The 26,854-nt window shown below is 43.1% G+C and overlaps 1 protein-coding gene across 3 annotated transcripts in view; it reads left to right on the top strand.

Moving 5' to 3' along the window:
- Positions 1-26,854, top strand: part of ZNF592 (zinc finger protein 592) — a 97,635-nt gene that overhangs the window by 58,306 nt on the left and 12,475 nt on the right. For all 3 annotated transcript variants that reach the window (XM_084641836.1, XM_084641838.1, XM_084641837.1), the window contains exons 3-7: positions 8,607-8,785; positions 12,792-12,968; positions 13,829-13,988; positions 22,025-22,300; positions 24,418-24,530. In XM_084641836.1, coding sequence (XP_084497962.1) covers positions 8,607-8,785; positions 12,792-12,968; positions 13,829-13,988; positions 22,025-22,300; positions 24,418-24,530 — 905 coding nt within the window. The remainder of the gene's footprint in view (positions 1-8,606; positions 8,786-12,791; positions 12,969-13,828; positions 13,989-22,024; positions 22,301-24,417; positions 24,531-26,854) is intronic.

The raw sequence follows: 26,854 nt of genomic DNA, 5'->3' as shown, positions 1-26,854 counted from the left end.
TTGTTTTATTGGATCAGAGCCAAAGTACTCTGCATGTTGCTGAAGTCCTAGGGACTATGCACTTTCCCACTGCAAATTCACTATCCAATTATGGAGGGTCTGCAGTTGGGGATGATGGGGGGGGGGGGGGAAGGCAGTCAGTTTCTTTTAACATTCTTGAAAACAGCTGCACCATTTTTTCCTCAAACTTTCCGAACCAATCTAACCTGAGTCCAAGACTAAACGTAGAAAATTTCAGCCCTAACAATTAGTTTCAGTTATGAGCAACTGAAAACAAGGGTCATTTAATGGAAAATGTTAGGCCTTAACTATAGCGCTATTAATTCCATTAACTAAAACTACATAAGAGTATTTTAAAGGTGCACGTTTAAGGCCTCAAAAGTCAGAAAATGATAGAACAATTTTATCTCTACCTCCTTGTGCCATGTGAGACCGTATTTAATTACATAAGTTCATGCTATTTCTCAACTATGATATAATATTTAAAAGTTGTTTATAACTTTACATATGTATGTACAGCATCTTGTAATGTTCTTTCATTCTGTTAAGTTTACAGTAATTTCATTATTGTAATGATCTAATATCTTTCTGAGTTAAACTTTTTATATGATACATTGTTGTCTACTGTATGTATTTAATTATTTTGTCACTAACCCCATACTATATGTGTGTGTGTGGTGCTGGCACGCCAGGTGCCAGCTTATGCCAAGGCCCCTAGGCATCACTGAACACTGACAAATAAATGCAGAGCTGGAAACCAGTCTGATTCACCTGTGTGTTAGTATTGTTAAAATAATACTGTGTTTAAACTTTATGAAATGCTTCTAAGTTGCTGCATGCATTAATCTCACTTATAAATCTGTATCCTATGTCATAAGGTAATATTTAAGTGTTTGCTTTGTAACTAAAAAAGTATTTGCTCTAAAACTGTAAACCCTCACTGTCAGGAGAAAAGCACTATCAAGTGTGAAATACGAGTTTACCATGAAAGGGTTCATCTTCTGCCCAACAAAAGAGAGCCTATTGACATCAGACAAGCCGTTGTGGAACATCTGTGGATGAAAGACTTTGTTGATTGCTCCCCCCGCACCCATGAAGTGGAGTCATGCGCAAACCCTCGTCCCATCAGCTTGAGCTCTGAGTGAGGGGGATAAAAATCCCTGTCAAGAAAAATGGTTCTTTCTATGCTGCTTGAAATTCAGAGAGAGCAATATTTCTAAGCATAAGCAAGGGATCCCCAAGCTGCTTAACTTGAGTTAGCCCTAAAGGACACACACAGCTTGCATATTACAGCAGTGTCTATTTCCTTTTGAAACCTAAGACTGTAACTCGTGTGTGTGTATTTACCTGCTTTAACCTTGCAAATAACTCTTTTTCCTAGTTAATAAATCTTTAGTTTATTTCAGGATTGACTGCAAGTGTTATCCTTGGAGAAAGATCTCTGAGGTACAATTTAGCTTTGAGACTAGGTGTAGTAACCTGAATATTGTTGAGACTTTTAGTGTAAGGGACCATCTATTGCAAAGGCAGACTTGCCTGGGTGGCAAGATAGACCGGAGTGCCCAAGGGGACTGCCTCCATGTTAAAGCTGTTATAGTGCTTGAGACATTCACACTTTATACTTGGTTGGTGAAATCTAATTATAGAACATACAACCAGTTTGTGGTTTTTGCCCTGTTCCTTGACAGTCTACCCTGAGGTTGGCACTCATGCTTGTGAGCTACTCTAGAGAGCTTGCCATATAGTACAGCCTTCCTTTGGTGCAGTTCAAGAGGTGAGGCAGCTAATTATGACACTAACATAGCTATCAATTTAGGTGGACTGTATATACCAGTTCATTTTCACTATTGCTATAGTTTATACTTAATCTGAAATATGGTAGGTAAATAGAAAAGGTGCCAAAAGTACTCCTTTTCTTTTTTCTTTTTGCAAATACAGACTAACACAGCTGTTATTGTGAAACCTGTCATGGTAGGTAAATGTGGCTTACTGTATACTTCTCACATAAATCACTTTCAAGGACTCTGGCATACACACAGCATAGTGCACAATGCTAATGTTACGCATATGTATCTAAGGGTATGTTTACACTACAAAATTAGGTCTAATTTTAGAAGTCGATTTTTTAGAAATCGATTTTATACAGTCGATTGTGTGTGTCCCCACTTAAGACCATTAAGTCGGCGGAGTTCATCCACAATACTGAGGCTAGCATCGACTTCCGGAGCACTGCACTGTTGCTAGCTATCCCACAGTTCCTGAAGTCTCCGCCGCCAATTGGAATTCTGGGTTGAGATCCCAATGCCTGATGAGGTAAAAACATTGTCGTGGGTGGGTCTTGGTACATGTCGTCAGCCCTCCCACCCTGCACCCCGTGAAAGCAATGGCAGACAATCGTTTTGTGCCTTTTTTCCTGGGTTACCCATGCAGACGCCATACCACGGCAAGCATGTCACTGTACGTGTCCTGGATGCTGGCAGACGCGGTACTGCATTGCTACACTGCAGCAGCTCATTGCTTTGTGGCAGCAGACGGTGCAATACGACTGGTAGCCGTCGTCGTCTCCTGGGTGCTCTTGGACGAACTCGGTGAGGTCGGTCGGGGCACTTGGGCAGACATGGGTGCTCCTGGCAGGTCTGTCAGGGGTGCCTGGACATAAGAGAATGACCTAGATTCACTCCCATTTAAGTTTCGTCTCATGGCGATTCAGTCTGCCTGGAAACGATGACAGCTACAGTTGTTCTGCACTGTCTCCTGGCGAGCACCCAGAAGACCACAATGGCTAGCAGTCATACTGCATCGTCTTCGGCCAGCCTACCCCTTGCTCCCCCCTCCTTCCCTCCATGAAAGCAACGGCCAACAATAGTTTCGCACCATTTTCCATGTGGGCGCCATGTTGCTGTCAGCGTCGTCATCCACCCGCCACTTCTGCTGCCACTCTGCTCTCCTACAGACGCCATACCACGGTAAGCATGGAGCCCACTCAGATGACCGCAGCAGTTATGAGCGTTGTAAACACCACCTGTGCTATACAGCAGTATATGCAGAATCAGAACCTGCAAGAGCAGACAAGGAGACAATGGCAGCGCAGTGACAAGAGTGATGAGGACATGGACACAGACGTCTTTCAAAGTACGGACCCTGGCAATTTGGACATCATGGTGGTAATGGGGCAGGTTCATGCCATGGAATGCCAATTCTGGGCCCTGGAAACAAGCACAGACTGGTGGAACTGCATAGCGTTGCAGCTCTGGGACGATTCCCAGTGGCTTTGAAACTTTTGCATGTGTAAGGGCACTTTCATGGAACTTTGTGACTTGCTTTCCCCTGCTCTGAAGCGCAAGAATACCAAGATGAGAGCAGCCCTCACAGTTCACAAGCGAGTGGCAATAGCCCTGTGGAAGCTTGCAACACCAGACAGCTATCGGTCAGTCGGGAATCAATTTGGAGTGGGAAAATCTACTGTGGGGGCTGCTGTGATGCAAGTAGCCAACACAATCACTGAGCTGCTGCTATCAAGGGTAGTACTCAGGGAATCCCATTGCAGCAAAGCCATCCACTATGACCTGCACATTTCCCAAACTGTGGTGGGGCGATAGACCGAATCCATATCCCTATCTTGGCACTGGACCGCCGAGGCAGCGAGTACGTAAACCGCAAGGGGTACTTTTCAATGGTGCTGCAAGCACTGGTGGATCACAAGGGATGTTTCACCAGTATCAACGTGGGATGGCTGGGAAAGGTACATGATGCTCGCATCTTCAGGAACTCTGGTCTGCAGCAAGGGACTTTCTTCCCAGACCAGAAAATAACTGTTGGGGATGTTGAAATGCCTACAGTTATCCTTGGGGACCCAGCCTACCCCTTGCTCCCATGGCTCATGAAGCTATAAACAGGCAGCCTGAACAGTAGTGAGGAGCTGTTCAACTATAGGCTGCGCAAGTGCAGAATGGTGGTAGAATGTGCATTTGGACATTTAAAAGCGCGCTGGCGCAGTTTACTGACTCGGTTAGACCTCAATGAAACCAATATTCCCATTGTTATTACTGCTTGCTGTGTGCTCCACAATATCTGTGAGAGTAAGGGGGAGATGTTTATGGCGGCGTGGGAGGTTGAGGCAAATCGCCTGGCTGCTGATTATGCGCAGCCAGACACCAACGCGGTTAGAAGAGTACCGGAGGGCACGGTGCGCATCAGAGACGCTTTGAAAACCAGTTTCATGACTGGCCAGGCTACGGTGTGACAGTTACGTATGTTTCTCCTTTATGAGAATCTGCCCCCTTGGTTCACTCTACTTCCCTGTGAGCCAACCGCCCTCCCCTCCCCCCCTTTGATCACCTCTTGCAGAGGCAATAAAATCATTGTTTCAAATTCATGCATTCTTTATTAAGTCATCACACTAATAGGGGGATAACTGCCAAGGTAGCCCAGGAGGGGTGGGTGAGGAGGGAAGCACTGGTTGGGGTGCGAAAGACAAGGCCACACTGCACTTTAAAACTTATTGAATGCCAGCTTTCTGTTGCTTGGGCAGCCCTCTGGGGTGGAGTGCTTGGGTGCCCGGAGGCCGCCCCCTCCACTGCATTCTTGGGTGTCTGGGTGAGGAGGCTATGGAACTTGGGGATGAGGGCGGTTGGTTACACAGGGGCTGTAGCTCCTGCCTTTCCTGCAGCTCAACCATATGCTGGAGCATATCCGTTTGATCCTCCAGTACCCTCAGCATTGCCTCCTGCCTTCTGTCAGCAAGCTGACACCATCTATCATCTTCAACCCGCCACCTGTCCTTGCATTCATATTGTGCTTTCCTGGACTCTGACATTGCTTGCCTTCATGCATTCTGCTGGGATCTTTCAGTGTGGGAGGACTGCATGAGCTCAGAGAACATTTCATCATGAGTGCTTTTTTTTCGCCTTCTAATCTTCACTAGCCTCTGGGATGGAGATGATAGTGTGAACGTTGAAACATTTGCAGCTGCGGGAGGGGAAAAAAGGTAGAGTAGTAGTTAAAAGACACATTTTAGAGAACAATGTGTAGACTCTTTCACAGTGAGCCTTGCTGTTAACATTACATAGCACATGTTCTTTCAGTACCAGGTTGCGTTTTGCGTCTTATATTGAGGGTCTTCCGGTTTGGTGTGAGAGATCACACACACACAGGGCCGGGCAACCGAATTCAGCTTGCAGGCAGCCATGGTAAGCCACAGTCTTTTCATAGAATCATAGAATATCAGGGTTGGAAAGGACCTCAGGAGGTCATCTAGTCCAACCCCATGCTCAAAGCAGGACCAATCCCCAATTTTTGCCCCAGATCCCTAAATGGCTGCCTCAAGGATTGAACTCACAAGCCTGGGTTTAGCAGGCCAGTGCTCAAACCACTGAGCTATCCCTCCCCCTCCTTTTGGCTTCTTTAACCTTCATAACATGTGGGAATGGTTTCAAACAGCAGCCCCCTTATTTCCCATACCAAGCAGCCTTTGGGTTGGCCATTTAAAATGGGTTGGCAATTTAAAAGGAGGGGCTGTGGTTTTCGGGTTACTGTGTAGCAGAAACCCAACTAACCCCCCCCCCAACACACCCCCAATTCTCTGGGATGATTGCTTCACCCCTCCCCCCACTGCATGGATAACAGCGGGGCATATTTCTTTTCAGCCACAGGCATGCAGCCCAGCAGGAACGGCCACCTCTAAATGTCCCCTTAATAAAATTACCCTATTTCAACCAGGTGACCATCCAGAAGAGCTTTATGGAGATGTGCCTGGAGGATTTCCGCTCCATCCCCAGACGCATTAATAGACTTTTCCAGTAGCTGTACTGGCCGCGACTGCATCCCAAGTCTTCAGGGCAAATTAATCGTTCAACACGCTTGCTTTTAAACCATGTATTATATTTACAAAGGTACACTCACCAGAGGTTCCTTCTCCGCCTGGTGGGTCCAGGAGCCTACCTTGGGTGGGTTCGGGGAGTACTGGCTCCAGCCCAGGGTGAGAAACTGGATCTCGGGGAAAATGGTTTCTCAGCGCACAGCAAGCAAGCGATCTTCAATTTCCTCCTCATCATCTTCCTCGTCCCCAAAATGCACATCCTTATTGTGTGATAATCCATTTATGGAGTCAAAGCACAGGGGTGGGGTAGTGGTGGCTGCACCCCTTAGAATGGTATGCAGCTCATCATAGAAGCGGCATATCCGGGGCTCTGACCCCGAGCGGCCGTTTGCCTCTCTGGCTTTTTGGTAGGTTTGCCTGAGCTCCTTAAGTTTCACGCGGCACTTCTGCGGGTCCCTGTTATAGCCTCTGTCCTTCATGTGCTTGGAGATTTTTTCAAATGTTTGGGCATTTCGTCTTTTGGAACGGAGTTCTGATAGCACGGATTCGTCTCCCCATACAGCAATCAGATCCTGTACCTCCCTTCAGTCCATATTGGAGCTCTTTTGCAATTCTGGGACTCCATCATGGTCACCTCTGCTGATGAGATCTGCATTCACCTGCAGCTTGCCACGCTGGCCAAACAGGAAATGAGATTCAAAAGTTCGCGGGCCTTTTCCTGTCTACCTGGCCAGTACATCTGAGTTGAGAGTGCTGTCCAGAGTGGTCACAATGGAGCACTCTGAGATAGCTCCCGGAGGCCAATACCGTCGAATCGTGACCACACTACCCCAAATTCGAACCAGCAAGGTCAATTTCAGCGCTAATCCCCTCATCGGGGAGGAGTACAGAAATTGATTTTAAGAGCCCTTTAAGTAAAAAAAAAAAAAAAAAACTTCGTCATGTGGATGGGTGCAAGGTTAAATTGATCCAACGCTGCTAAATTCGACCTAAACTCATAGTGTAGACCAGGACTAAGGATGTAGGAAATAACTATTGTATGTTGTACTGTAGAAATAGCATGTGGTATAAGTACAGATCCATACCCATCCACAAGGAGGCATGGATAAGGTAGTGTGTGCAGCCTTAACTTGATCTGGACACTGACTTATAACTAGGCTTAGAAGGATTCAGTTTTTATTCGTAAATGTTGGTAAAAGAAAATTTCAGTTTACACACAAATCCAACAAAAAATATTTCCATTGATGATCTTTGTAATTTACAGACAGGCAAAGTAAGAAAAATGCTGCTTGAGAACTTTGATTTAAGGATATTTACTTATGTATTTTGACATGTACTGTTGATAATTTGTGTTAATGGTCATAAAGCTTTAATTTTTTGAACCTCTATGTCTACTGTTGTTAAATAATTTTTCTCTCATCCCTCCACGTTTCCCACCACTGTGAAAATTTAAATAGATAAAAATTTTAAAAAGGTTAAAACCCATAATTTTGCTCAACTTTGAAAATTTAAATTGGTAAAAATAGAAACAATGTGTCAAAATTATCTGTTGAAATTATAAAAAAACAAATACTGAATTCTGCCAGGCCTACTTATGAGAGTTTCATTGTGCCCTCTTAATGTCACTTTTTTTCTTGAATGAGGTTATCAAGGCTTTTGTAAGAAAAAGGTTAGTACATAAGAATTCCCTGATCTGGAGCAGTTTAGCTGGATTCAATCAGAACACTCCCAAGCACATTATGAGGGGGTCTTTCACCCGTGAAACTTAAGAGCTGGGGAGTATATGCATAGAGAGCCACTAAACATAGCAGAACAGGGCTCTGCACAGCAGATGTCTACCGCAGCTGTACACCTGCTCAGGCATTTCCCTACTGTTCTCCTTAGATTGTCAGACATCTCTTGAATCTGTTGGGGGAAGTGAGAGGAGTTGGGGTTGCTGGAGCCTGGGGGCCGGGGTTTTGGAGCCATCGGAGTTGAAACCATGTTCATGTAGAAAATTTACATACCATGTTCATGACATTTTCCCTACAAACCTATACTTCTACAACACACAGTAGTGGCCTTTCCTTCCAGTTGCACGGGCAGGAGTGCTGGACTCCATAAGGTCTGCAGAAACTGAGAAAGGAGCTCCTTCAAAGTGTAGCCAAATTATGTGTGTGTATTCTTGCCTTCCTTAGTTTCATACTATACAAGATTAGCAAGAAAAACCTTGCAAAATGTACAGCACGGGTTGCATGTAAGTTTTGAAGGGTCATAACTTGGTCAAAGTCAAAAGCAGTTTTCCAAGGGACACTCAAATGCACTTCTCCGTGCAGGCTACTTCTCTACCAAATTCCAACATTTTACCAGAGTGACTTCAGCAGTAAAGGTGTTTTTAAAAGCAAGGGTTTTTTATAATGGGAAACATTAATTATTTTACTCCCTCTTGCCTCCTACGCAAAAAAATGACTGAAGGGTTTTTGCTGAAGTTTTCCAGAACAATTTACTTTGATGAAGAGACCAAATATAGAAAATTTCAGACGAATAGGTGAAAGTTTTTAAAAGAACTATGAGTGACACAAGACATGGTCCCACTGTAATAGTTCCTAACTTCAGAATTTTTAAGAGTTCACCAGTGGAAGAAGCTGCCAAGGTGCTGTGGAATCTCCATCAATAGAGAGATAGTAGGCAAAACCAGGCATTGTTTAGGTCTCTTCCAATCTGAATGATTCTAGGATGAAATTAGGTCACTTAAGAAAAAAATGTGTAGAATAAATGGTTAATGTGATTTCTTTTTTTCTTTCTCTAGACTTGTCAAGTGTGCCAGATGATGCTGCCTAACCAGTGCTGCTACTGTGCTCATCAAAGAATCCATACTCACAAGTCCCCTTACTGCTGCCCAGAGTGCGGGATACTTTGCCGATCAGCCCATTTCCAAACCCATGTCAAGGAAAATTGCCTACATTACTCTCGCAAAGTTGGATACAGGTTTGTGCTGTTTATAAGGGTCTGTCTGGGGATGTGAGGAAGAATGGGGGACTATTTCAGCTCTTGGGGGAAAAAAGACAGATTTTTTTTATTACCTGTTACAGAAAATTTGGCAGATTGAGGTGCAAGGGCTGAATCCAAAGTCCCACTGAAAGATTGTTTTAAATATATTGATAGCATAAAAATCACTTCCACCTCGCAGTTTGAGAAATGGATAAAGTCTATTTATTTGGGTTGATAATTGCTCACACATCCCAATGAAGGAAAGCATTCTGGAACAGCAAAGCAGATTTAAAAATATTTAATGTAACAAGAAGAAGATTACAGTAAATAAAAACTATTAGAAAGCATTTCTGAGTGCTCAAATGAATTTGAGCTCACTTTTTTTAAAAAAAAAAAAAAAAAAAAAGAAGAAAAAGAAAAGAAAAGAAATTGGCCAATTTGTATAAACTTCAAGTTGGGCACCCAAAATTATTAGTGACTTTTGAAAATATTGGCCCTGAAATCTTTCCAGTTTTATACCCACTCAAACTTAGATTTATTTTTACTGTCAGCTTTCTATTTAGAACGATAAGTGCCTTACCCAGGTCCTATTGTTGATCTCTAGGAAAGTTAACACCACATCCACGCTCTCCAAAATGGAGAGATCCCACAAATCTGCAGGAAAATTCTGCTTTTAAGATAGGGTAGTATATAGATCTTTGCAAGATTATAAAAGCTATTTGGTGCAATGAAGTGCATATCCAGGAGCTGGTTATAGCTCCCTGAGGGTATGTCTACACAGCAAAGAAAATCACCTGGCTGCCCCGTGACAGCCGTCTCTGGCTGTAGGTCTGTTTCATTGCTGTGTAGACTTCCAGGCTTATTCTGGAGCCTATAGTCTGGGACCGTCCCATCCAGTCCAAGCCCAGAAGTCTACAGCCCAAGTCTGCTGGCACAAGCCAGCTGCAGGTTTTTCTTTGCTGTGCAGACATACCCAGATTCTCCTTGCATATTTGTACTGGCCCTGGCATAGGTTAGAGTAATCTAAGGGCTGGTCAAACTTAAGACCGCTAACTGTGGTCCCCAACAGACCACAGAATGCCAGAGTGCAGCAGTATCCCAGCTATGCTCTCCTCTACCTCCTTTCTTGCATGTGGGGTGAGTGGTTCACATAGGAACCAGCTATACATCTTCATGCCAGCTGGAAGCTCCCTCACACTGGAAGAATTCTCAGCTGGACAAACCTGACAGCTTTTTAGTCCCTTTGGGTTGCTGGAATACAGTAGAAAGTCTTGCTCTGTGAGATGTAGTGTGTCTTGCAATAATACAAGGCCCCATGTGCTCAATGGCAAGATGGACCTAAATTCTCTGACAACGTCCTTAGATTCTGCAGCACTCTGGAAATTCTGTAGCTGTTTCCAATACATTTATAAAATGGAGATTTTTATTGAATTAAATATAAAAATAAATAGTACATTCATTGCATTCCTCTATTGTTTGTTTTCATATTAAATTCACTTTATTTTTTTGCTGTCCCTACACTCTAGTTTTCAGCAATATGCCACCATCTTTAAGTTTCAGCGTTAACAGCCCATTAAGATGAATGACTCGGTTCCTTTTCTCAGAGATAACGTTTCAGGCTGCCTGCAAACTCAGGCAGCCATCACTGCATTTGTTTCACTCAGATTACTCTTTCAAGCTTTTTCTTCTAACCATGAGGGTTAGAAACTTTACATGAAATCTGAGATTCTGGATCACAATTCTGAGGCGGGGTGAAATCTGCTGCAGTTTTCATGGCTGCAGAATTCACAGGGTACTGGTAAAAATTTTCAAATTCATTAACAAAAAGGAAAAAATAATTGGCATTTTTCTCATAACTGAAAACTTGGAACAGAGAGCTGTCAAATAACATGTTTCATCCCCTGCCTCCATTCTCCAGTGTGACATTTGGAATATATCCTGAACGCTTTAGGAGAGCACCTACCTTTTGTTAGATGCTCCATGGTAATATCCCCACGTCAGGGCTTACCATAGTCAAGAGGAAGGGAGTTTTGTACTTCAGCATCACTTGTGTTGTGTCATGGGGAGGATCTTTGACAAAGTGGCAGCTCCTTTTACAAAGGACAGGATTTTTGTGAAGTGCCTAGTTGGCTGTAGGAGAAGGGGAGCGGTGTGGCCACAGTAGTCACTGTTAGTTCTGTCAATATCCCTTCCTCTTCTTTGGTGTTGGGATTATTTTTTATTATTTATTTGTATTGTGGTAGCAGCTAAGAACCTCAATCATAAACCAGGGCTGCACTGTGCTGGGCATTGTACACACCACACAAGAACAAAAAGACACTCCCTGCCCCAGGGAGCTAAAAATCTAAATACAAGACAAAAGACAACAGATGGATACAACGAAAGAGGAGCACAGAGAAGCAATGAGCCCAAACTGTCCAGCATGGAAAGCAGTGGTCACAGCACACCAGCTGCTTAAGAGATCTACTCCAGCAGCATTCTTGTGCACTGGAGAGGAGGAGCTTTGAGGAAAGCTATTTTCACAAGCTCCTGAGTGGCTGGTTACTGTCATGAAGATCCTGTTTCAAGACAGCTGCTGGTATGTCAGAGATCCTTTCTAAAACTAAGAAAACTGGGAAATCTACACACAAACACTGTTAGATTCAGGGTCTACACATAACATATCTGATGCACAACCTCAGATCCCAAATCTGAGTGAATGTCGTTTCCCAGAACAGTGCAGAAGGGACAGTTGAGAATGGGATAGTCTGGTTTATTTGTGGTGGTAGGAGTTTGGAGAAGGATTGCTGGAGGGCTGGCATCCTAGCCTCAGAATTAGACTTGATCCACACTACCAACTTATGTCAGTTTAACTACGTCGCTCAGAGGCATGGAAAATCAGCACCCCTCAGCAACGCAGTTATAACGACCTAACTCCTGGTGTAAATGGAGCTATGTCAATGGTAGGGCTTCTCCATTTACATAACTGCCACCTCTCAGGGAAGTGGAATACCTACACCAATGGGAGAAGCTCTCCCATTGGTATAAGTAGCCTCTTCACTAAGCGCTACAGCAGAGTATCTGCACTGAAGGAGTGCTGTCAGTGTAGACAAGCCCTAAGGTTGTGGTGTATAGTTGTTTGTGCCAGGTGCATATATCTGGGTGGAGGAGGAGAGGGCATGTGCTGTTAAAGGGCTTACCTTTTCCTTTCCTTGCTTTTGAGGTTTTGTCATAGGCATGTTATGTGTAGAGCACCCTTAACTGATACACAGAATAGTGTTTTTGTGTGTTTTGAATAAGAAAAAAGGTGGGATGGATGGAAAGAAGGTTAAGTGCAAGCAGTTGTTGCCAGCTCACTGGGGGCAGTATTTCTAGGTCTCTGTAATTGCGAGGAGAGACTGACTGAATGGATGAAATGATGAAAGTTTGGGAGAACCTTGCCTATAGGACCTTGGCTGCCCCTACTGTCCCTTCCCTTTGTTTTAGGCTATGTACGCACTACAGTTTAGGTTGGTATAAGTTATGTTGCTCAGGGGTCTGAATAAGCAACCCCTCTGAGTGACGTAAGTTTCAGCAACCTAAGCACCAGTGTGGATGGCACCATGTCAGCAGGAGAGCTTCTCCTGCCGACATAGCTACCACCACTCATGGGGGCTGAAGTAAGTTGATGGGAGAGCTCTCTCCCATCTGCTTAGAATATTTGAACATGAAACGGGAGCTGGGGATTAGATTGAAGGGGGAGACTAATGAGCTGGTGCTAGCCAATGCCTGTGATGATTTTGGAGCGGCATCAGTTAACCCCTTACTTTCCATGCCTCAATGCATGGGCAAAGCCTTAAGATTCATTAATTCCATTAACATTCTGCTTTTTGCCTCTTCCAGATCACTACTGAGGGGGTCAAGTGAGAGCTAACACCATGCTCTGGTGTCCTCCACTCTTCACTTTTGTGTTTCCCTTTGGAAGTTGAAGAGAGGCAGTGCTTGGTGTATTTTAATGCAGATTTTTTTCCCCTCTGCCTTCCAGGTGTATCCACTGTGGAGTTGTCTTTATGTCGCTAGCTATGCTGAAAGTGCACATTCACGAGAAACACTGCGAAGTCTTCCACAAATGTTCTTTTTGTCCAATGGCTTTCAAATCTGCGGACAGTACCACTGCCCATATTACTAGCCAGCACCCAGAAGAGCCTCACAAAACTACTCAGTAAGTGCCCTTAGCGTTTGGAAGCATTTACACTGTTTGCCCAATGTTTTGTGTAAACTGTGTTAGCCACTGGATCGCTCTGGAACTGACATTCCCTCCCACCTCCACACCCCCACATCTCCTTCCTTTGCCTGTCTCTGTCAGAGGAGGAAGAGGAAAAGCTGCTGCTTTTGCTGTTTGCCAGGGGCTTAGTCTCTGCCAAGCCAAAGTTCCCTGCCCTGAACTCAGAGCCTCATAAGATTGGGGGTGGAGAGATAGGGAGGGAGCTGAGCAGCTGCAGCGAGGAGTCTCAGCTGCAACACCCTGCCTGCCCATGAGTAAGAGTGGCATCTACTGACAAGGACTTTGCACTACAACTGCCTCCTCTGGCTTCTGGATGTTCGGGGTGCCATTGCCTAAAGAAGCTGGAGAAATTGTCTTGTGTTCTCCACTCTGCAACCTCTTCTTTTTCCCCTCTAGCCATGGCTGAAAGAGCTTGTGGGTGCATGGGTGGGGGGAATTGGATTGGGTTGAAAGTAACAGGTAGCTGGTGTTCTCTGAATGAATTACCTCTGTATATCCATGGTTACCCTCCCAATCTATCCAGGGCTTAATGGATCCTCTTTTTAGAACACTCAATATGTGCCTGATGCATTCAGCCCCTCCAGCTAATTGCTTCAAACGGTTCTGGGGCCTGTGCAGCTTGTTTGGGGTATAACCAAAAAGCATGGGTATGTGCAGGCAGCACATTGAAAGAACTCCATTCACTAATAAGTAACTTCCCTTTCTAAGACTAAATCATAGAGTTTTCTTCTATCTAGTGTCTTTTCAAAATAGTCAATATACTGAGCATGAATTTTATTTTTTTTAAATTGTTCCAGGGTTATCTACAAATGTTCTTGTGAGACTGTCTTTAACAAGAAGAAGCTGCTCCAGGAGCACTTCCAACAGAATGCCAACAAGCTGTTGGTGGGAGTATTTAAGTGTCCGCAGTGTCAATTAGTGTATATGCAGAAACAACAATTAATGCAGCATGTCAAGGTAGGTAGCTGAATCTGACTTACTGATAGCACAGAGCCCTTTTTGTGTGTGTCTGTATACAGGCAGAAGTGACTCTGAGGGCAGGAGATGAAAGGAAGTGGGGTTTTATTTTATGTATGTAATTAATTTTTGCCAGGGGGCATTGTGGTGTAAGGTAAAATTTCACTATGCAAGTTTGGGTAACACTAGTAAATTTCACTTTATAACAAAAATATGTAGTAGTGATGTTATATAATCATAGAAAGGTAGGGTTAGAAGGGAACTTGAGGGGTCATCAAGTCCAGCCCCCTGTGCTGAGGCAGGAACAAGTAAACCTAGACCGTCTCTGGCAGGTATTTGTCCAACTTGTTCTTTAAAACCTCCAGGATAGGGATTCTACAACCTTCCTTTGAAGCCTGTTCCAGTGCTTAATTCTCCTTAGAGTTAGAAAGTTTTTCCTAATATCTAACCTAAATCTCCCTTGTTGCAGATTAAGCCCATTACATCCTACTCTACCTTCAGTGAACGTGCAGAACAGTTGATCACCATCCTCTTTATAACCGCCTTTAACATATTTGAAGACTCATCAGGTCCCCTCTCAGACTTCTTTTCTCAAGACTAAGCATGCCCAGTTTTTCAACCTTTCCTAGTAGGTCAGGTTTTCTAAAGCTTTTATCGTTTTTGTTGCTCTCCTCTGGACTCTCCAATTTGTCCACACCTTTCCTGAAGTGTGGCACCCAGAACTGGACACAGTACTCCTTCACATGCTGATCCTTTTGTATATTCCACTGTGGGCTACACATGTGCTCCATGCATCTGAAACTGAAGCCCTTTACTTGCTGTTGGTGGGATTTGTCTTTGGTCCACACCTGTGCTTTTTCTCTCCTTGTGCTCTGGTCTAAGTGGGGCCTGACTGCCAGTTCCTTTCTGCCACCACATGATCTGAGATGGAACCCTCCAGTGTCCCCAGAACTGTCCCTCCAACTTTGAATCTGTAAATATTGTAAAATAAAACCTTTTGTTAGTTAAGTATTAGTTTGAGTTATTTTGGTTAGTTAGAATTTTGAACAAGTCCCTTCTGCCCCCTTTTACCTCCTCCCACTCCAGGTATGGAATGCAGATTATGCCCAGGAATCTGACCTTCAGGAATGGCATCTCCTGCCCCAGTCCTTCTTGGTAAATGATGACCTTGAGGGGAGCCTCTTCTGTCTTGGAAAAGCTCATACCTGAATGCTATATCTTCCGCTCCTTTCCCAATCAATAGAAGTTCAGATGTAGGAGACATCTAGTGGACAATACTATGAGGCTTCAGTTCAATTCAGACCAGGCATACACCATCTTGTATACTGGGCAAGGCCTAGCTCTCGCACATCTAATACAGGGGCAAGGAAAGGTAGCGCCAAGACTCTTCCCAGGCTTACCATGAAGGTAGGGAGCACTTTCAGAAGCCTAAAGAGAAATCCCACTCTAAGAGGAGGGCTGCTTACCCAACACTTTCTCAATCAGGTGACACTTCACAATGACAATGTTCTGGATCCCAGGAGGCTCAAGAGCCCATAGGGGTCACGGTAACAACCCAGAGGTTTTGAAAAATAAGGGTGCCCCTGCATTGGCACTGTTGACAGGAGCAGAACCACCGGTACCGAGCAAGGAGAGACGGGAGTCAAGGCTTGGACAACCACCAGTACTGGCAAGGGACACCTGAGAACCTCTTGCTCCATTTTTATCCACAAGCTTGCATAATGAAACACTGGCTTCCAAGAGTCTTTCCATGCCAGCTCCAAAGGAACATAGGAAGAAGACTCTTCACACCGATGAGTGGCAATAGATACTTCACTTCAGAGGATATCATCATCCTTCTAGATCCAGAACATTGCCTCCTATTGGGCCTGGTCCTTACAAGGTAGATTCTGACACCATTAGTCCATGAATGCTATGAGAGAAGTTCTTCCTACCAGTTGGGGCATTTCTTTAGTCATGGTACTGGCAGCACAGCCACTGGAACTGGAGCCCATATTTTCCTCTTCCAGGGAATTTGACATGGGGGAAGGACTGACATCACTTCCACTAGGAGATGTCATCCCAGATAGAAGGTTCTGGATCCTCTAGGCACTGCCATGACCTCCTAAGATGGGATACCCTTCCCCCCAGGACTGTTTTTAAACTGTGCCTTGAAGATCTCCTCAACCTATATTGGATCCCTCTTACTGGTTTTACAAGGGACTATGGGATCCATATTACAATATCCTGAATCAGTCCACTTTCATTGGGAATCTCACCATCCCTCTCTCCCTTTCTTCCCCCCAGAGATCAGCCAGAGCCCCCTCAGCAGCCCATGGAAGAGGAGGAGGAAGAGCCAGATCTAGCAGTATTGCCAGGGCCGATAGGAGTATCATCATCTCCATAGATTCCAAGGGTCCAAGGCCAGAAGGGACCATTGTGCCCATCTTGTCTGACCTCCTGTATAACACAGACCATAGAATTTCTCCAAAATAATTCCTAGATCAATCTTTTAGAAAAACATCCAATCTTGATTTTAAAACGGTCAGTGATAGAGAATCTACCATGACATTTAATGTATTGTTCCAATGGTTAGTTACTCTCACTGTTAAAAATTTACACCTTATTTCCAGGTTGAATTTGTCTAGCTTAAATTTCCAGCCATTGGATCATGTTAGAGCTTTTTCTGCAAGATTGAAGTGCTTGTTATTAAATAATTGTTCCTCACGTAGGTGCCCAGAGACTGTAATCAAGTCACCTTCTCTTTGTCAAGATAGATAGACTCTAGGAATTCAATCACTACATAGTAGGCTTTGTACTCGTGGCTCTTCTCTGAACCCTCTCCAACTTATTAACATCCTTCTTAAATTGTGGGCACCAGAACTGGACACAGTATTCCAGCAGCTTTTGCACCAGTGCCAAACACAGAAGTAAAATAACCTTTCTATTCCTACTGCAGATTCCCCTGTCTATCCAGCCCAGGTTTGCATTAGCTATTGGGCCACAGTATCACACTGGGAGCTCATGTTCAGCTGATTATCCACCACAAAACCAAATCTTTTTCAGAGTCACTGCTTCCCATTCTGTAAATATGGCCTACATTCATTGCTCCTAGATGTATACATTTATATTTAGCCGTATTACAGGGTATATTGTTTGCTTGCACCCAGTTTACAAGGGGATCCAGATCATTCTGAATCAGTGACCTGTCCTCTTCATTATTTATCACTCTTCCGATTTTTGTGTCATCTGCAAACTTTATCAGTGATGATTTAATTTTCTTCCAGGTCACTGAAAAAAATATTAAATAATATATGGCCAAGAACTGAACCCTGAATGACCCCACTGGAAACACTTTATGACTGTTCCCTGTTTACAATTACTTCTCCCACAAAGTCCAGAGTGCTTGGTTCTTTTTGTCTCCTTAGATAAAAGATACCTTGGAGTTCTTTGCCTTTCTCTTTCATACTCCAGCGCACCTTTGTAATGGATTCTTCTGAAAGTTACCCCCCAAAGTAAAGTTCATTCAAGCTGTGAGGAAGGAGATTTGGAGTCTCATGGTAAAGGAAATTCCATGCTGGTTTCTTCCTGCACTGGTGTTTTCTAAAACACAAATTGATCTGTTCCTGCAATCTCCTCCCCCTGCCATGAAGCTGAGTGGTTATCTCCTCCCCTTGTTGACTTCATGGTTTTGTTTTCCTTTTATGTAAATACATTCCCATTGTCTGTCAATGTACCTTGGAAGTACCTTCAAGGTGGCAGAACCACATTTGTTTATCTAGGGTGGGGTAACTTCAGCACTGCCTAGCAGAGACACTTTAAGAACATAATTCCCAATACACCACACAATAGTATTAATAAGTATGTTATTAGCTTCCTATTGATATATTACGTGACTCCTTTTAAATATAGATTATGATATTAATGAGTTGGGGTACACTGAACTGGTCAGGCCAGCTGAAACTCACTGCCAGATATGTGAGTCTCTTGCACTGGGGTGCTGTTAGGATCACAGTCATGAGAAAACAGGAAATCCAAGATATAGTGCGCCAAAGGGGCGCAAGGTCAGGACTCCAAAGAGGATGCCTTTCTAATCTTGTTGATGGGACCCTTAAGGTATGCCTTTCCCACCATTCCTCTCTTATCTCGAGCCCTCAGGAAGATTCTGCAGAATAGGGCAGTGGTCATCTTTATTGTTCCCAAATGGCCTAGACAGTATTCGTTCCCCAACTTTCTCCAGCCATCAGCACATCCACCCATCAATATCCAATCTTTCCCAGACCTCTTGACACAGACAGGGGCAAGATCAGACATCCTAATCTGGAGTGTCTCTACCTCAAGACTTGGTACTTGGATGGGCATTGAACCTACAGCAGACATGTTCAGTAGCAATTCAAGCCATCTTTCATAATAGCAGGAAGGAATCCACCAAAAAATTCTGCTTTGCTAAGCAGAGATTTTCTATTTGGGTTCAGCATCAACAGATGTCTCCAGAAGAACTGGACTATCTGCTGACCCTGAAGACCTCAGGTCTTTCCCTTAGCTCCCTATGATTGCACTTAACTGAAGTTAGTGCCTGCCACTTCCCTTGATAACCATTCATTTTCACCCATCCAGCAGCTGTACATTTTCTAAAGCATCGCATTAGAACCTTCCCTCCTGAAACTAAACACGCTCCCACATGGGATCTTAACTTAGTACTCTCAGCGTTATTTGAGTAACTATTTGAACCATTGCTGACATGTTTGCTGTTCTATCTATCTATGAAATTCTCCCTTCTAGGGGCCATCAGGTCACCTAGAAGGGTTCGAGAACTAGGAGACCTAATGGCTACTCTAGCTTATACAATTTTCCATAAGGAAAAGGTTCATGGAGACTACACCCAAAATTCTTCCGCCTTTCATCTAAACCAGACAATACACCTTTCTTTGCCGAAGCCACGTGTGACTAATGAAGGGAGGAGAAGAGCCTCTTTTCCCTGGGTGTGTGCTGGGCATTGGCATTTACTTACAAAGAACAAATTCATTTAGGAAATTGCCTGGATTGGCAGAATGGATGAAGGGACAAGCGATCTCTTCTCCGAGATTTTCCAAGTGGATTTCAAGCTGTATTCTGCTCTGTCAGTCAGCTGATAGCTCTCCCCTTCAAGGTGTGAGGGCCCACTCTACCAGAGTCAAGGCAGCTTCCATAGCCTCACTTCATGAAGTGCCTCTTATTGATATCTGTAAGGCAATAGTATAGAGCTCTATACTTGCCTTCACAAGACATTATTCACTATTCAAGCCTCTGCAGCAAATGCATCCTTTAGATTGATGGTACTTGAGTCATCAATACCATGTAGGTTCTCTCACCCTTCTCCTAAATGGGCTTTGCTTCTCAGTCACCCACAGTGGAATACACATAGGAACCAGCACTCACAGAAGCAGCATTATTTACCTTTTATAGCAAGTGGAGTTTTTGAGTTCTGTGGTCACTATCTGTATTCCACTATCCGCCCTTCTTTCTCTCTGCTTCAGATTCTGTACTTATTACTTGTGGTAGAGAAAGAACCTCTTGGCTGTTGGTCCACATCACCCCTTCTGCCCTCAGTCCGGAGCATGAGGAGAGGAGGAGCGCGGGTACAGACTAAGGCTATGTCTACACTACGCAACTTTTAGTGACATGGCTGTGCCGCTACAGCCATGCTGCTAAAAGGCGCATGGAGTAGCTGCTGCTTGTCGGCAGGAAAGAGCTCTCTTAACGACAAAAACTTCCACCCCCAACGAGCGGCATTAGCATTGTTGGCAAGAGAGCGGTCCTGCTGACAAAGCGCTATTCACACCAGTGCTTGTCGTCGACAGAACTTTTGTTTTTGTGTGTGTTTAACACCTCCTGAAAAAGAAAAGTTTTGCCTTTCACTTGCCAGTGTAGACAAAGCCTAACAGACACTTCATGCAAAAATCTTCCTGTCTCAGGTGCATGGAAGACATGCATACCCTCACAGTGGAATACTACCCAGGGATCACACATCTCAAAGAACTCCAGTTACTAGACAAGATCAGTAACCTCTCTTTTTACAGCACTGACATTTTTAGGTAGATCAGGTAATGATACAGCCAGGTATCTCATCTGTTGTTTGTTCTATCTCTTGAGACGGTATTTAAAAAAAAAATAAACAATGCTGCCTTTGGTGGGACACTCCTTGAGAGTGTCAATTCAGGACAAATTGCTTAGAGCAGGGCAGTTACAGCCTAAAGCTGGAGTTCCTTTACTATTAAAGCAAACCAAACCAGCCAAACAGAAAGGACTTCGGTTTTACCCCACTGGCTAACCATAAGTCACACAAGCAATTCCCTTAGACACTCCAGTTTTCCAGTATCACCACCAGTGCCACTTGCTATGGGGATGACTGGTTATTAAAAACAATACACCAGTAAAAGAAAAAAGGTTCTCTCAATCCCAAAGGACCAAGCCCCAAAGGTTTATTCATAAAATGAAAAAGAGATAGATGAGCGCTAGAATTGGCTAAATGGAATCAATTACAAACCGTAATGGCAAAGTTCTTGGTTCAGGCTTGTAGCAGTGATGGAGTAAACTGCAGGTTCAAATCAAGTCTCTGGAGTACATCCACAGCTGGGATGGATCATTCAGTCCTTTGTTCAGAGCTTCAGATTGTAGCAAAGTCTCTCTAGAGGTCAGAAGCAGGATTGAAGACAACACGGGGCGGTTTTCAAGGCCTTTTATATTCTCTGCCCGTGGAAGATCACAGCAGCAAGATGGAGTTTGGAGTCACATGGGCAAGTCACATGTCCATGCATGACTCGGTTCTTTACAGGCCAACTCCATTGTTTACATGTTAGTTTGAACGTTCCCAGGAAAGCTCAGATGTGGCGTCTCCCAAAGTCCATTGTTAATTAAGTGTTTTTTGATTGGGCACTTACTGAGAATATTCTCAAGAAGCTGACCAAGTGCTTCACTGAGGTTACTTAGAATGAAAACACATTGAGATACAAGTACATAGCCAATATTCATAACTTCAGCTACAAAAATGATACACACATACAGACAGCATAATCATGCCCAGCAAATCATAACCTTTCCATAGACACCTTACACGACAACCTTTGTACAATATTTGCTGCAGATATATAACAGTGGTTGCAACAATGATCTATACGGTCACAGGTTATGTCAGTAATGTCACAGGTTGACTGGCAGTTGTTTTATATTGAAGCAAAAAAAAAAAGCACAAATGTTTTAAATATTTCACGTGTAACTAAGAGGGAAGATTTTAAAGAGCTGATGAGGACAGATTGAAAAGTGGGAAACCTATTCCATTTAGAAACATTTCTGTTTCTACTGGTATTTCATATTTTCTGTGATTACTTTCCTTGTACATTACATTTATATAAAAAGAAGGGGTTTGGTTCATCCTATTTTGTTTGTATTGGTTCATCACATTACATGGGGAGTGGCAAATCCCCATCCCCATAATGCACCTGGCAAGTTGTTCATACTGTATTGCAGTGGTTCTCAAACTTTTTTTCCACGCACCACTTGAAAACTGCTGAGGGTCTCGGTGGACCACTTAATGATCTTCCAAATGTTGTTTGTACCGTTAGCTAACTATTGTAAAGTGCTTTTGCTTGCTGATTAGAAAATGGAACCAATTATTTGAAGACCTTTTGTGCCTTTGAATGAATAGATTAAGGCACAAGACTGGGAATTATGAGATCCGGGTTCTTTTACTGGCTCTGCGCTCTAGTCACTGCACTTCCATGTGCCTGAATTTCCTCATATTAAAAATGGTTTAACAACACTGACCTACCTAGCAGGGTAGTGGGGATTAATTTATTCATGCTCATAAGGCACGTTACGATCTCAAGATGGGGAGCCAAATATAGAAGTGTTGTATTTTTGTAAATTATTAGCAATGCTACTCGAACAACTCTTCTGTCAGGCAGAACTTTCCAGCCTATTTCAGGGGCAGAAGCTTGGTGGGGATTTAGGAGTACCTCAGTGCTATGTTATTTAAACTGTTTTTGATTCTGATGCTCAATTCCCTTATTACTAATCAGGCTGTTCATGGGGTCCCCCCATATCCTGAGGATGTCTCTAACCTTCGACAGAAGCCTCAGACAACGTCCAGCAGCCAAGTTCTTGCACCACCAAAGGAGTTGTCAGTAGCCAATGGTACTTCCCACACTGCTTTGCCAAGGAAGGACACAAGAGTGGAAAACAACTCAGAATCAAAACCCATCTTGAAAAGTGTTGGTTGGACTTGTAGAGAGTGTTCACAATGGAACCCTGATCGGGAAAACTATGTGTCCCATATGAAGAAAAGCCATGGAAAGGTAAGGAGCCAAATGATACCTTTCATAGAATCATAGAACTGGAAGGGACCTCAAGAGGTCATCTAGTCTAGTCCCCTGCATTTCAAGGCAGGACTAAGTATTTCAGGCATGTTTCTTCCTGTTTATAAGCTTTTGGCAATAGAACTACTAGTCATTAATATTTTGATCAAATGGAAACCCAGTAGCTGTTCACCAGCACTGTTGGAGTGAAAGTATAGCCAGAAACAAAACATTGACCTGACCTGCTGTCAGCATATTGGGTCTATTTGAATAGTATGATCTATACTTTGGCATGTCACCCTTTCCTCTGCTCCTTCCCTCACTGCATGTCACATCCAGTTTCCTTTTTCACATACTTTGGTAAATGAATGGAGAGCTGTATCTGTTCTAGTCACTGGTCTGACAGCTCCACTGGCTGGGATTCCAGGTTTTGTATTGATTGCTGTTGGCTTGTGTTTGCGATTTCCCTCAGCAGCTGCCAATACTCTTCGCTTAGCACTGTGATCTGTCCATGACAATAGCAGTTCCACTCTGCTAATCAACTCAGCACAACATAGATAGCAATTTGAGTAAAAGTAATTGGAAGCAACATTGTTGTTCAGATGGAGACTGTCCTCCATCTATATATGCATTTAAAGATGAAGAGGAAAAGGCACTTCCTCAATATATTTTATTATTTGCTAAACAGTATGGGGAATTGTCTGCTCTTAGGTATCTAACCCTGAGAGACTCTGTTGTAATGAATTTGTGCAAGGTGCAGAGGTGAGGTTGCTTTAGGAACCATAAATCTGAATTTTCTCACTTTTGTGTGCCTAAAATCTTGTGTTCTATTGACATGGGTTTTTACACAGATTAGTGTTAGAATGGGCATTTCAGGGCTAGCACCAGCTCATTGACGAAACATAGGCCAGGTTTTCGTGTACAGCCAAACTCTTAATACCTCAAGGTAAATGTACTGAGTCATTAATGTGCTGCGTCACACGTAACTGGAGCCCTGTGAACAGCGACCAAGAAGGTCTGGATTGTCCCAATTCATAAATACAAGAAGGGGAAAGATGGGAGTGGTGGATTGTCCCATTTGATAAACACAACGTGGGGAATGGAAATCCTCATTAAGTATTGAAGATTTTTTTGTTTTTGTTTTTTTAGAAATGAGCTAATATATGTGATGAGATTTAACTCTGGCAAATGCAGATGATAACAAGGGTGTAATCCCAAACAGATTTACACCGTGAAGGATGCCAGATAGAAAACAAATGTATAGGGGGATTTGGAGTCATTAATGGATATGGCTCATAGTGTGATGCTAATGCTACCTTGGGCCTGCTGTTTTTCCTGGTGCTGCTGTTGGGAGAAGAGAATGGGTAGGTGGTTTTGAGTCTTGCCAGTGCCTGCTTTCATCCCTTTCTCTGAGAAGGGAGGAGACAGGAGAAGGTGATACTTTTCCCTCTCCCCTGCCAGCATTAGCACAAAGAGCTGGTGCGGACCAGAGAAGCACATAGTTCTGAGAGGACTGGGTGTAGGATGGGCACAGGAGTGCGGTGGTGGTCAGTGGATTAATTTCACGTAGAATCCTATAGTGAAGTCAGCCTCTTTTTCTATCAAGGACCTTATCTCTTGACTCCAAGGTGGCTGTCTGGGCTTGCAGATAATGGTGTCCTATCCCTACAGGTCTTCTAGTTAAACCAGATCTTCTTCCTTCAGCAGTAAGGGTGGTCTTCTGTTGTTAAGGAGGAAACTCTCATCAATTCCCCCCTCTCTTCAGGAGCATGAGGAGGTTTCTTCTTGTCACCAATAAGTGAAGAGAGTTAAATCAGTACCCAGTAGCAGAAGTAATTAATAATACTTTTTTTTTAAAGTCAGATTGTTCTTGAGCTGCTTCTGATCTTTACCTGTTTAAAGGTGAGATCAATGAGGACAGCCCACTTTCAGGCTGGCTAACTTGGGGATCCCAAAAATCTTGAAATTGTTCTTTTGAGGTACCTCAGTTAAAGGTGTTTCTCTCTGGGTGTAGGCACTGTGCGTCTCCCTTGCTATTCATCCCTTCATTTGAGTCAAGTAGACAAAAGGAGCTAGCTGGCTTCAGTTGTTAAAAGATGTTTCTGTTCTTCTGCTAGTCTGTGAAGAGATATCCCTGTCGGCAGTGTGAGCATTCGTTCAACGACTTCAGCAGTCTGGGCAGACATATTCGCAATAACCATGACACAGCAAAGAAAGTTTACACTTGCTGGTGAGTACCTAACACTGCTTTCCAAGCTTTCCCACAGATTAATTCATCTTTCATGTTTAAAAGCCCTTTGTAATAGATCATGTCTTCTCCTGTCTACTCTAGAATGTAAATTACATAAGAACATAATATAAGAACGGCCCTATTGGATCAGACCAAAGGTCCATCTACCCCAGTATCCTGTCTTCTGACAGTGGCCAGTGCCAGGTGCCCCAGAGGGGATGAACAAAACAGGTAGTCATTAAGTGGTACATCCTCTGTCGCCCATTCCCATCTTTGGGCAAACAGAGGCTAGGGACACCATCCCTGCCCATCCTGGCTAATAGCCATTGATGGACTTATCCTTCATTAATTTATCTAGTTCTTTTTTGAACCCTGTTATAGTCTTGGCCTTCACAACATCCTCTGGCAAAGAGTTCCACAGGTTGACTGTGCATTGTGTGAAGAAATGCTTCCTTTTGTTCATTTTAAACCTGCTGCCTATTAATTTCATTTAGTGACCCCCAGTTCTTGTGTTATGAGAAGGAGTAAATAACACTTCCTTGTACTTTCTCCAATTACACTGTGGAAGAGTAAGAAGAGGAAAAGGTTAGACATGAGTGACTTTTTCGCTAAGATAGGTCTTTCGTTTTGATTGCAGTGTTCCTGGAGACTTGGGGTGAGGTTTAAAACTGAGTTCTACAGATGTATCTATGAGTACAGTCTCACACACCTGCAGAATGGCCAGTGAAACACTGGGCCTGATTCTCCTGTTGATAAATTGTATGGTCAGTTGCTTGGCCACCCTTTGGTTCATTCTGAAATGTATTCAACAGAGTGGATTTGATTTAAATCAAATTGATTTAAATCATGATTTAAATCACTAGTCAGGAAAACTCGCTTTAATCATGGATTTCTACATAAAAGTGCACTGCTGTTGATTGTTACCTTAATACATATTCTTCACAACTCAGAGATAGATGTAGGTTTCATTTTTAGAAGGTACACACTATACATTTTTAAAGTGATTTATTTTGAAAACTTTTCAGATTAGTTTTACAGCTATAACAGAAAATGAACGATTGGTTATTTCATTTACCAAAAGTAATTGAAGCAGATATTTATGAAGTCATTGGGAGGTGAACTATCTCCAATTCAACAGCTTACTCATTAATATTTGGAGGATTTTCTTGCCATGCTGTATTAGGAGGAGAACATCACCAGACAGACATTTAAATAGTTTTATTTAACTAAAACATCAATGTTCTGGATTTTTTTCTTCAACAGCAAACATGTAATATTTTAACAAAACAAGCATATGATTTTTTGAATTGAGTTAAACATTCAAGTTTTTTAAAATCAGGTTTGTTTTTCTTAAAATTGTTTGTAGCTAAAATAGTTAAATGAAATATTTTTTAAAAAAAATTAAATTGACTATGTCAGCCAGGTCAACATGAGGAACTTAAAATATTGGCTTCTGCAGCTAAGTCTGTTGTCTTCACCTTCGTTTTCCTGTTTGTTCATAATCTGGAAAAGAAAACAAGCTTTCCTGCTTTTTCGGGTCCCCAATGATTTCTCAACTTGGAATGAATTCTTCCTAAAGAAGAAAATATTCTTTCTGCGCCAGCAGAAGAAGCTACTGCTGTTAAAAGTGAGATTATCACTTCAACAGTCTCTGAATCCAAGTGCTTAAGTGACATCCACCTGTTCACTGGTGTGACTTCCTTTAAAACATCATCAGCAAACTTTCTTGAATGGTTCACCCTTAGCTTTGAAGTTTATTATAGTTGGCATTACGGAGGGATGATTGCCAGATGTCAGTGTCATAGCCAACTCCTGTTCTTCAGCAGTTAAGGTTTGACCCTGGTACTGAGTATTGAGAATATTTGCAAGAGAATGAGCTGGAGACAGTGCTTGTCCCATTTGTTTTTTTAATGCTTGTAATTTAACTCTGTCATCTTTTTAAAAGATCTCTCTCAGTTCCTTCCAAATTTCAGCAGCATCAGCAATAAAACAGCTGTTTCCCTGCATTTTGTTCAAGGCTACAGAAATAGGCTTCAGGATACTCAGCATGTGTTCAACATTTCTCTTAAGCCCAACGTTGAGCACTTTGGCTGTGACAGTGCCATCTATTTTTTCATGATTTTGTTCACAAACTGTCATCAGTTTAGGCCAGTTCTTGTTCCATCGCACGTCTTGGGGGAGAGTTAGCTTGGTTCCTCCCACTTTTTTCAGAGCAGCTGCTGCAAAGTGGTTGTTACGGAAGTATTTTGCAATTTCAACAACATTAGCCTTTATTTCTGGAACACTGAAGTCTTTGGCTAGGAGGTGCATCAAATGAGCACCGG

This window comes from Lepidochelys olivacea, assembly GCF_965140295.1.
Source record: "Lepidochelys olivacea isolate rLepOli2 genome assembly, chromosome: 10".
Taxonomy (NCBI): Eukaryota; Metazoa; Chordata; order Testudines; family Cheloniidae; genus Lepidochelys; species Lepidochelys olivacea.
The sequence above is the reverse complement of the archived record's forward strand: the minus strand, read 5'-3'. Positions and strand labels throughout refer to the sequence as shown.